The sequence below is a fragment of the Ictalurus furcatus genome, chromosome 12, assembly GCF_023375685.1.
Source record: "Ictalurus furcatus strain D&B chromosome 12, Billie_1.0, whole genome shotgun sequence".
Classification (NCBI taxonomy): Eukaryota; Metazoa; Chordata; class Actinopteri; order Siluriformes; family Ictaluridae; genus Ictalurus; species Ictalurus furcatus.
Genome location: NC_071266.1, coordinates 15819689 through 15832014, shown reverse-complemented (window position 1 = coordinate 15832014; position 12326 = coordinate 15819689). Strand labels below are relative to the sequence as shown.

Genomic DNA, 12326 nt, shown 5'->3' with positions numbered 1-12326 from the left:
GTTTTATTTATAATTTATGAGTTTGGTATCATTTTAAACAATGAAATCTGAAATAAAAACTTTCACTATCAGTGGTATCATAACTTTACACAAGATTAATTTTTGTCCATTACAGTGCACTTGATGGGTCTTGAAGTGCATTGTTCATGCCAGTTTTTTTTAAGGACTAATGCTAAGATTTTCCATTGCAAAGACAGCGTATCCATGCAAATACTGTGTACAATGCAGCACAGAATAAAATGTTCAGTTAATTAACTGAAAGCTTGGCTACTGAAGATGAGGAAGAAGATGTACAAGCGTGCAAGACTAATGAGAGCAGGTGAGTGAATCTGTTAAAGACTTAATTCCATAAATCAATCACATATTTATGCAATACTGAATATTTATATTTAGTAAAGTTGTTCATAAAAAATCTACATAAAAATAAATATATGGATACATAGCTGGTTATTATTATTGATTCCAGGAAGTAAGAAATTGTCTTATTATGTGAAGATGACCTTTATGCTAACTTGTCCAATTACAGTGCAGAGAGAAAACATATGTATACTGTGACACAGCTACTTCATTCCACAAAGAAACTGCAAAGCAGCCCATAGACATTTGAAAATATGGATTGGCACTCATCAGCCATGTACAGGTACAGATAAGGATATAAAATAAGTAATACTCTGGTAATACTAACATTTATAATACACTGCTGTAACACAAGTAAAGCAGAATAGTGTTTTAAAGTTGTTAAAGAGTTTTTGAAAATTATTTTCAAATAAGACCACTGAATTACGGATCAGTTTCTCTCTTTGGTTGAGTGATTTTAAAATTCGATTTTTATTTCTTGTGGATAAGTAACTGTTCATACAAAAATGTGAGATCATACATAGTGCTAACATGGTCATGGTCCAAGTTTATGTTCCACAAATGATCAGGTTTGAATGGGTTAATTAACATCTCTGGTTGTCAGACCCAAAATGGAAGAATCCATCACCATCATTGCCAGACGTACTGTATGTTTTATACTGTATGTTTACTGATTATTGCCAATAATTATCTAGTACCATACAGTGGATAGAAAAAGTCTACACACCTCTGTTAAAATTGCAGGTTTTTGTGATGTAAAAACAATTCATGTCAGACCTTTTCCCACCTTTAATGTGATATAGCAGGCAACAAAATTCAAATGAAGAACAAATAAAAATGTTTGGGGGGGGGGGGGGGGGAATACAGTTACATAGCTGCTTAACTACTACATTGTAAAAGGAAGAACCACGTATGGGTGTGATGGTCAGGTTCCCACATACTTTTGGCCATTTAGTGTACCTAGCATAATCAGTGCAAGCATAAAGTTAGATAATTAATACAAAAAAAAATTACTACATTGTTTTGGGGAAATATATTTATGTTTTCCTGAAATATGTATGACAGTACAGGTGATAGGCAGAAATACGCAATTTTGGTCAGTATTTTGCCAAAATTCATGTAGCCACCAAAAAAGCTTCAATATACCTTGGTATAGAGTCTGCGGGGCTCTGGAATTATTAGAACATGAGTGAGTGAAATCACATTTGCTCAGTTGGTGGTGCACAGCTCTGCATATCATACAGTACAAAAGTTCCCACAGATGTTAATTTGAGTTGATATCTATTCATTAAATATTTACATTATTTTCATACTCATCAAACCCATTCATTCAAGCCCTTGTGGCCTATGAGGTTATTGTCATCTTGGAAAATACCACCCTATTAGGATGACAATGCCCCCATTCACCAACCACAACTTTGTATTGATTTGCAGTAACCCTTCCCTCTAAGGGGACTCCTCAACCAACATCAGTGTCTGACCTCACTAATGCTCTTGTGTCTGAAGAAGCACAAATCCCCACAGCCACACTATCTGTGAATCGATCGCCTATTTTTTTTAACTGTCATACATACCTGCATAAAGCCTGATTTAGACATACAATATAATTTTCAATTTCTTTAGCACATATACAAATACATACACAAAGCAATAACTGAGAAGCAGCAATATGTGTTTTGTGCTTAGATACTTCAGTGTGGCACAGTGTGATCTCTTATGATATGCATAAGTGAGCTACTGCATAGCATTAAGAGCATTGGTGTCCCAACCAGATGCTTCCTCAAATTACCTCTGAACACACACACACGCACACATACACACACACACACACACACATACACACACACACACACACACACACACACATACACACACACACAGAGATACACACGCCAACATGTGTGGTATGAGTGTGCTTTCAAGAACACAACTAAAATGTGGTATTGTCTACATAATTACAGACATGAGTGCATCTCTATTGATAGCCAATTAGTCAAGAAGTTCTAAAAACATACACAATAATCCTAAACTCTCGGATCAATTACCTTAAAACATTTTAAACACTGAATTCTAGACTAGTAAATTGCTATATATACATAGTGGATAGAAGATCAAGTATTACCCTGGCATTGAGACAGGGTTGTGTTTTTAGTTTGTGGCTATAAATGTGTCTGAATGTCCGAGGAGTAGAGCATGGGTACATTTTATATCATGTCATCAGTAGTGTATCTGGACCTCTACTTCTGTAATTGCTACAAGCTCAGGAGAAATATTGGGGCAAAGAAGTTGAAGGTAGTGATGATCAATATATAATAAAGGGAAATGAAGGAAAAATTTAAGTCAGTCTTATTTAAATTTAAATAAAATGTGGGCCATTTTGTATGTGATATGAAAAAAAAAGTAAAAAGGGGTAAAAGGCTTTTCGGAAAAAGCTTGGGTGCTGCAATTGCACTTAAGAGGTTTGTGTTGCATACATCTTTTGGATTGCAATTTGACATGCTCTATAATTAGAAAGGGAGTGTGAGGTAGGGGAGGATATTAGATGAGTGAGAAAGCAAAGAGACCAAAATCTGGAAGGAGGTCAAGATGGAAACTTAAATGCATTTGAATGTGTGCAATGGCAAAACAAAACAACGAACATATGATCCAGGAGGTCATGACATTGGCTTGTTTTCTCAAATGTAGATTTTGTTATCATATACATATTAGGGGTGTAACGGAATATGAATACACTGTTCGGATTGAAATCATAACATGTTCTAAACACATACAAATACACATATGAATAAGTGCTTCGGGACTAGGGTCCTATGTGAGCGGCAGGTTAGTGACCATGAACATGATTTTTATCTGAACCTTTGGGAGGAAAAAAGCAATATTTCAGATACTGAAGAAAAATAATTGTATGTTATTATATCATGTAACCAATATCTACTCAACCAGTGCTGTCATTGAAACTATAAGTGTAACAAATGATTACATTAAATGGTTGCGCTACATTTAACACCACTCTAGATCTATTTTAATATATTTTGTTGCCTGGTACTTGAGAAGTTGTGAGGATATTTTTAGGAGATGATTGCAGATTGCTGAGTATCTGGAAAAGACACCCTGTACGCACTGAGCCACATGTTGGGCCACATATAACATTGTTGTATTGCATAATAATATCATAAATCCCCAAAAGGACACAATTAGAAGACAACTAATTTTATTTTATAGTAACAAGACTTCAGTTCCAAACAACTCTATTGTCTTGTTCTAATGTACACTCATTTTATTTTTATAATTCGGAATTCTGTTTTCTCTACAGTGATGCCCCCGATCCTACTAGAAGTTTTGTTATGTTACAACCTGGAAGTAAAATAGATTTATATGGGATTATATGTCATGAATCTCACAAAATAGCCCATAATATAAAACAGGAGGGAAATCAATATCATCTACAAATAAAAAACATGTGAAATCCCTAAAATTAGGTCTGGTGCAACCAGTTTCCTTCAGAAGTCACTAAATTAGTTGAATGGAGTTCAATGTGCAATTAAAGTGTCACGTAATCTCAATGTAAATAAATGAAAAAGTTTGTTCAAGAACATGCCTAAAGAAACAAGCCCAACAAGCTGTCAAAAGTATCAATCAATTTCCTTCCTGTTTTAAAGTTAAAGTAAGCAGAAGGACTATACTTCTTTTCTACTTGTTACCTTTATTATAATAGCATTTTGAGAAATGTTCACATTGTACCAATCAGTGGTGGCTAGTGGTGATATCCATCAGTAACTGAAAAATTAAACTATTATGGTTGACCAGTACATTATATACTGGTGTCTCAGTGATTAAAAAAAAAAACCCTAAATAAATAAATAATGAAATAAATATGCATACATATAAATAAATAAATAAGTGAATGAATTACTTAATTAATTACTACTACTACTACTACTACTAATAATAATAATAATAATAATAATAATAATAACACACACACACACACACACACACACAGACCATACAGACACGGTAAACAGAAAATTTTGCCAGCTCTATGAATTACACATTGTTGTATTTAAATGTTTTCAAATATAGACAATAAATTTACATTATTCATACCAAACATGGTGTGTTTTAAAGGAAAATTAATGAAGAAACAACAAAGAAATAAATAAATAAAGATTTGGTAATTTGGTAATGTGAAACAAGAACTACACCAGTATTATTTAATTTAATTGATTATTTATGTGGTTCTTTCCCAAACTGTTGACAATGCCCCTTTGCACAAAATAAGATCCAAGAATATTTGGTTTGCTAAGATGTGAGTGGAAGAAATTGAGTTTTTGTTAATCCCCCAACCCAATGTTTGGGTTACAAAAACTTTCAATGTGACACAATTACATTTGCACCATCAAAATGATGAATATAATCAAAGCAATTTATTTTTTTTTAACAGACACATGATAAGACGTTATTTTGGACAGCATGAGTGTCATCTATTATGAGTGTCAAATATCTAGCAAATAAAGTTGATATGTTTTGTTTTTTTGCTTCCAATACATGAGTGCCAATAAATGTTATATTGTTACACATAACATGTATAGTTATGACATTTAATAGTGCGTTCAATAGAAACAATATAGCAGTATTTTATTTATGTGTAATAAAACTCCTATAACTATACATTTTGAGTGTTGATTTGACTCAGAGAAGTGCCTCAGACTCACAAAAATTTAACATACAAATACAGTATGTAGAGCCAAGAGTATAATCTGCTGGTTAACACCTGCTTGCTGCTATTTTGGTTAGGCACAAACCCTTTTTTTGTGTGTCTTCATCCTCTGATGCTATTTTTCTGGTCATAAATTATGTGCTGTAGGTGGCATCAACAATGTCCTCACAAACCAGTACTGAAGATGTTGTTAAGTGATGGAAGGACTTTGAAGAGCTTTGAGGTGCCATCTCTGTACCTGAAGTACATTATGATGGTAAGAAACCTTCTTTGTGGCAAGGCTCCAGGGGTGGATGAGATTCAACTGGAGATGTTGAATGTTGTGGTTGTGTAGTTAACACACTGCTTTAGTGCCTTTAGGCTGGCAAACTGGGATTGTGCTGCCAGTTTATTTTGTCTATTTTTAAAGGACCAGTGGGTGGGTTCCTGGGAAAAGTCTTTGTCGTGGTTCTGGAGTGGAGAATCCATCTATTAGCTGAATCTATGATTCAGGAGTTACAGTGAGTTCTGCCTATGACATAGAATAATGGATCAGCTCTATACTCTTGCACAGCTTTGTGAGGGGTCATGAGAAAATGTTTAGAATCCAGTGTACATGTTTTTTTGTGGATTTGGAGAAGGCCTATGATCATGTATTTCAAAATACAGTATGTTGTATTTGAGGTACTGCATGTACTGTACTGAGGTGGATTTCAAATCTGTGGCCAGTGATAAAGACGTCTGCGCTGACTGTCTCAGCCACAACCCCATCAGGAAAATTGGATGAAAAATGAATGAAAATGAATAGTACAAAAGGTTGTGTGACATTCAAAAACTGCCATGGGTTTTTGGAACCTAGAATGTGCGTGCATTACTTAATCTTCAAACTACCTCTTAGTGCAGACACAAGACATTATTTTTCATTAATTTTACCTCAAATGCTTTTTTGTGCAACTCAGTTTTTGTATGTTCCAGTCTTTATGTTACCCATCTCCAACTAGGTAACTTCCCTCAAACACCCAACCCAACAGAGTTTGTTATTTTGCCTGTAACAAATAAGAACAAGCCACTTAGTTCATGCAAAAAAAGCATTTATAAACCTTTGAGATGCACACAACTTTATAATTTACCTGGAGTTTAAATCTGTTCCAGCTATGAGACTACCATTAAAAAGTGCACTAATCCATCCTGCTGCATAGTGTGGTTGTTTTTTGCTGTTGGAGTTTATGTGAAACTGACTACATACATTAAGGTCTGAGGCAATTTCATTCAACTGCAATATGTAGTGATTTGTTTAAAAGAAAACAGGCTGAGACTGCATTTATTTTAGAGAAATTCTTCTTTTCTTAAGCACCAAAAGTTGCTTCTTATGCAATCAGACGTAATTATTACATCTGATTATTCATGACCATTTAGTGCTATTGATAAGACTTCCCACTTATTTCATTTGGACAGCTGGTATCTGATTACAAACTGAATTTGGCCAGGTGCTTGCTAGGGAGTTTATAGGGGGTTGCCCCATGGTATCCCAGGTGGTTTCAGGAGTTTTGCTAGATTGTTGCTATGGCATTCCAGTTGCTAGAGTGTTGCTACGTAACTGCTATGGTATCCCAAGTTTATACTATGGGTGGTTGCTAGAAAAGTGTGATGGTATTCCAAATGATTACTAGGGTATTTCTAGGTGCTTGTCAGGTGATTACTGTGGTATCAGGCGGTTGCTTTGGTGTTGCTGTTTGGTTGCTCTCTTGTACCAGGTGGTTGCTACGGTGTTGCAAGGCAGTTGCTATAGTATTCCAAATAGCTTTATTTAGTTAGGATGTAGAGTTGTTGGATTTCATGCAAGCGAGTACAACATAACTTGGGAGAGGCAATCTGAGCTTGTTTAAAATTGTACAGAGTGGGTACTGCATGTGCATTACTTTATGCACAGTGAAATAGAGAAAAAGATTGCATACATTCAACCAAACTAGGAACAAGCCACTGTTAAGCAGCAAATTACACTTATTTGGGCACAAAAACAGAGCTCATTGTGTTCTGTAATCACACATAGCATACATAAAAACAGTGAACCAAGAATTTGTTGTTTATTGTGTTTTGGAAACAAACTGAGAAATCAGAGCTCATATATTGCACAATATAACATGAACATGGCATTTTATATTTTGTCTTTCTAAAAAAATTATGTTTAGTGCACATGACAGCACTAAACATAGTGCTGTCATGTGCACTGTTAATGAGTATATACTCATTATCAGTATATACTGTAGTATTTGCATTAAGTCTCATAATCTCATAAATGTACATTATCTGAAAAAAAACACCAATAAACAATATGTTGTTTTTTTGTTTGTTTGTTTCCCAAAGAGCTTATTTTACTTAGTTAAGATAAACCCAAATTGTTCACTGCACTGAAAAGTGAATTTATCAGTAGCAAAAATGTACAAAGGGTCTGTGTCACGAGCTGGCAGTGTTCCTGTTAGGCAGACATTTTCCCCAAGAACTGTATGGTACAGCAAGAAGAAGGAGTAAAACCCCTGCAACTACTAGTAAGGCGCCAGCACATCCCATACATGCTACTGACCACGACAGTTCATGGTGCAATGGTATGGAGTGGTCACTTGCTAAAAATGAAAGGACTGACTGATGAAAAATGATGAGAGACAGGAAAACCAGGAGACCTGATTTGAGGCAGACAAGAAACAAGAGAAAATCAATTAGTCATATATTTTTTCCATTCAGGACCACAATCTCTGAGAACAAATCTTCATAAATTAAATGAGGAAGTGTGCTTCTATGTACATCAGGCATTAAGCATTGATCATCTGTCAGTATTGTTCACAATTTAATGACTATACCTGATAATGTGAAACATACTGAGGCTGGCTTCAGGAAGAACTGCACGCCTTTGTTTAATGCCATGATAATGCAAAGAGCTCCCATCACCATCAGAAAAAGACTGAAGGTGGCCAGCATGGCAGTGATTACAGTCAAATCTGCTCAGAGAGAAAGGGAGATCACTCAAAGACTCATAAACCCTTTCTCCTAGTTATCTTAGTTCTTTATTATTAATATCGAAAAAATTGTTTGATTAAATTAATGAATTTAGAATATTGATAAAACTGTTTTGAAATCAGCTTATGCTTTTAACTTGCATTTAAGATAGATAGATAGATAGATAGATAGAGTTATACAGTTGAAGTCATAAGTTTTCATACCCCTTGCAGAATCTGCAAAATGTTAATAATTGAAAATAATAATAATAAGAGCGATCATAAAAATTGCATTTTTTTTTATTTAGTTCTGCCCTGAATAAGTTATTTTATATAACAGATCTTTACATATAGTCAACAAGACACAATAATAACTGAAATTACCTGTATGATCAATGATAAATGTTTTTATGTTTTGTGATAGTTGTTCATGAGTCCCTTGCTTGTCCTGAGCAGTTAAACTGCCCGCTGCTCTTTAGATAAATCCTCACATTCTTTGCTTTTTCAGCATCTTCTGCATATTTGACCCCTTTCAGACAGCAGCTATATGGTTTAAGATTAATTTTTTCACACGAAGACAACTGAGGGACTTGTACACAACTATTACAAAAGGTGCAAACATTCACTGACACAATACATTAAGAGCCAGGGAGTGTAAACTTTTGAACAGGATGATTGGTGTAAATTGTTATTATTTTGTCTTCTGGCAAACATGTAGATATCTTATGTAACTTCTGAAGGGCAGTCCTAATTTGTAAAAAAAAAAAAAAAAAAAAAAAAAAAAAGATCTTTAAACAATAAAACCACACATTATGTCATTATAAGTAGGTATCAGAGGAAAATGTAGAACATTGGCACACATTCTCCTAATCAGCTAATTCGAAATACAGTAGGGTAATGTTAACACCATTTAACACAATAAATTTCTTTATTAACATACTGTATGTTAACAGCCTGTCTTTTCTCCTAGCAAGATGTGCAACTCTTGGTTTAGAGCCATAGTTAATTTAGTACCTGCAGCATGCAGTTATTGTTGGTTTTTTGTTTCTTTCTTTCTTTTGTTGTTTGTTTGCTTGTTTGCCACTTACTGGAATCTAAATAGGTTAGGATAATTAATAAAAACATAATTAATAAAATAATATATTTACAAATGCATTTTCTCATGATGTTGTTCAAAATATAAATTATATGTCCACGATACAATTTTAATCGTAACAAAACACATTGCAGATGCAGACAAAAATGTATTTCAAATTAAACTGCAACAAATAAGTAATGTATATAAATAATGTATACAAATTAGGATTTGGGTATGAAAGCACAGAGAACCAATGGAAGACATTCATCTATCACAGACAATGGTCATGCCACATGATATTTTCCAAGTTCTCTCAAGTTTAACAGGCAAAGAACTGACCAGTGAAGCCAAATAAGACTTTGTCCCTCCATTATAATATTTATTTTAAAAATATTTAAATGTATAGGATAGGGTAGAGGCTCCCCGTGACCCTGTGTAGTATAAGCAGTAGAGAAAATGGATGGATAGATGGATAAATATATACAAATGTAATTTTATTTCACTGTTTTATGATGTCACACCAAATGACAGCCATATACTATGGCAACAACATAGCAGTACATAAAAAGGTGAAAGTTTTCCAAATTTGATTCTAACTAGGGATGTTGGGATGTTGCTGTTTAATGTTATAATTTGCCATTTAACTGTTTTCAATAAAATTCTCAAAATGGTATTTTCTTGATGGTTGTACCAGATGATATTTCAGAGAATTTGATCAAATATTGTTTTCAATTAAAATTTTTTAAATACATCTGATTTAATGAACTAGCATGAGAATATGCTTTTGATAGAGACTTGGGGGGAAAACACTTCTGTAAATTGGTCTGACTTAAGATAGATAGATAGATAGATATATAGATAGATAGATAGATAGATTGATTGATTGATTGATAGAGTTAACTCACTCTTTGCTGGCATTTTGTGAAACAGGACAATGTTTTCTCCAGTTGTATAGATCTTGAAATAGGTGCAATTTGATTCTGGAATAAGCACATTAATGTTAAATTAATGTGGGTAATACATCTTAACATTATTCTTAAAGAGGATAATCATATTTATTAGCTGAACGTATCTGGATTGTTATAAAAGATGTACCTGGCCAAAATAAAAATAAAAATATCCACAGGACTACAACACAGAAACTAACTGAGAAAACAGATTTAGTAACTGGTGTGCTGTATGTGTTTGTAGTTTACATTTTATGATGCTCTTCTGCATTTATTTTTCTAACTTTTTCAGACTGGTAAAAATGTCATTCATTCATCTTCAGTAACCATTTAATCCTGGTCATGGTAGTGATGGATCTGGAGCCCACATAGGAGCACTGGGCATGAGGCAGGAACGTACCCTGGATGATGGGACACCAGTTCATTGCTGGACACCATGTACACACACACATTCACACCTAGGTGCAATCTAGAATAGCCAGGAGCAATTTATGGGCCATAAGAGGAAACTGGAGAACCCAAAGGAAACCCACATGAACACCAGGAGTATATGCAGTAACTCTGACAGTAACCCAAGCTCAGGATTGAATTGGGGAACCTGTAAGGCAGTAATGCTAACCACTGATAAACATTCTAAAGTTAAAGATTTTTATAGCCTACCTCCAGGTAGGTCGATAGGCCCACAGGTTTCCCGCTCAGGGTCGACATCAGCAACCCAAAATTTCTTCATACAGCTCTTCCACAGGCCATAGTGTGCAGCCAGGCATGTCTCGTTGTTGTAAAGGTTTTTTGATGATGCCAGCTCTACCCAGAACTCTGTGCCCACCCCTAGGAGAGTCAGCGTAATGCCCACTGTAGCCACAAGGAAAACTAGCTTGATCTTGCCTTCCTGCTGCTCACTTAGGGAAGATGAGGTCACTCTTGTCCGCCGCTTGCATCCTCCACTTTGCACACCTAACATTCCTGATAGTGCTTCAGTACCTCTGCCAGATATGGCTGTGGACCTGGCCTCCTCGTCCTGCACGACGAAGGTGGACCACATGACAGTGTATCAAGAGCAGGAAAGGATTGGGGGGAATAAGGGGAGCAGTAGAAGGGTGGAGACTACTCAGTGAGGAACTTGTCTAGTGATACTAATATAGGTAAAAAGAATAAGTCAAGGATCAAGAATTCAAGGATGTAGAGTTAATGCTAAACAAAGGATGGTAGCAAAATATGGTATAATCAACTGAGCTGTTTGCTAAGAGTTATGGAATGGTGGCACATTCGATAACAAATTGGCAGAAGGTGTTAATCATGGCTGCGTCAAGGCCAACATTGACAGCTGAAAAACAATGAGTGATGTAAGCGGGGCACTTGGACTCTGCCCATGACATGACATGACAAGGAGTTTAAAAAAAGCCAATTGACAGTGGTGATGAAGACTCAGAAAATATACATGGAGTAAAGGATTTGAGGAAGGAACTTTAGTGTGGTATATCTGGAAATCAAAGAAAAAGAACAGTATGACGTGCAAAATGCAACATACAAGAATACTACAATATACAATATATAAATAATGCTACAAATATCCAATATTATCAAATATTAAAAAAATATAAAAATAAAAAAAAAATTATTCCCATCTATTCACAACAAACAAGTGATTATGATAATAAATATAAACTCATACTAGGTCATCTAATAATGTTCCAACCTCAGTGAGCGACAGGATCTGTTACATTTTAAACCTAGGTCACGGGGTTTATGCCCAGTCTGTAACTGACAAAGACAAGACAAACTTTGTGACAAGTGTTTACTAGAAAAGTGCTTCAATAACAAATCATAATAATGATACAAACAAGCTGCTAACCTTTTGGGTGTGAGAAGCTCAGTTCGGAGAGTGAGGAAAGAAATGTTTTCTCTGTGTCTAGGAGCAATGACAAGGCAGAGGGACAGAAGAGGGGGAAAAGGGAGGGCAGAAGAGGGAAGAGGCCAGTGGCATGCTGTTGGTGCTGTGGCATGAGGGGGAGGTGGGTTACTCAATTCACAAGCTCTTACCTTCATAGCCATACCAAAGATATTGGTGTTTTTTAAGCTTGTGTATAGCCTCAGTAAGTGTTACCCCATGCTTGCTCAAATATGTTTGTGCATTTTTGCACTCTTACTGTTCATGTCTCAGCAGTTATGTATGTGAGGACTGAAGCATGTGTTTTGCATTTCTATTTTTAAAAGCCACCTGTTAATCACATAAAAAAAAGTAGCAGCAGAAGACA

General features: G+C 35.2%; 1 protein-coding gene across 4 annotated transcripts; it reads right to left on the bottom strand.

The window, feature by feature from the left end:
• Positions 1 to 6453: 6453 nt before the first annotated feature.
• On the bottom strand, positions 6454 to 12326 carry cacng6a (calcium channel, voltage-dependent, gamma subunit 6a). Of its 4 annotated transcripts, none has more exons than XM_053638836.1 (6): positions 11924 to 12326; positions 11744 to 11832; positions 10732 to 11089; positions 10030 to 10104; positions 7912 to 8049; positions 6455 to 7734 (listed from the first exon to the last, which is right to left on the bottom strand). In XM_053638836.1, exons 3-6 carry the CDS (start codon positions 11030 to 11032, stop codon positions 7511 to 7513), a joined length of 738 nt encoding a protein of 245 aa, XP_053494811.1. In that variant the 5' UTR covers positions 11033 to 11089; positions 11744 to 11832; positions 11924 to 12326; the 3' UTR covers positions 6455 to 7510. The 4 variants fall into 4 exon arrangements, with proteins under 4 accessions (XP_053494809.1, XP_053494811.1, XP_053494810.1 ...); XM_053638835.1 differs by having other exon boundaries at positions 6456 to 7734; positions 11768 to 11832; XM_053638837.1 differs by lacking the exon at positions 11744 to 11832 and having other exon boundaries at positions 6456 to 7734.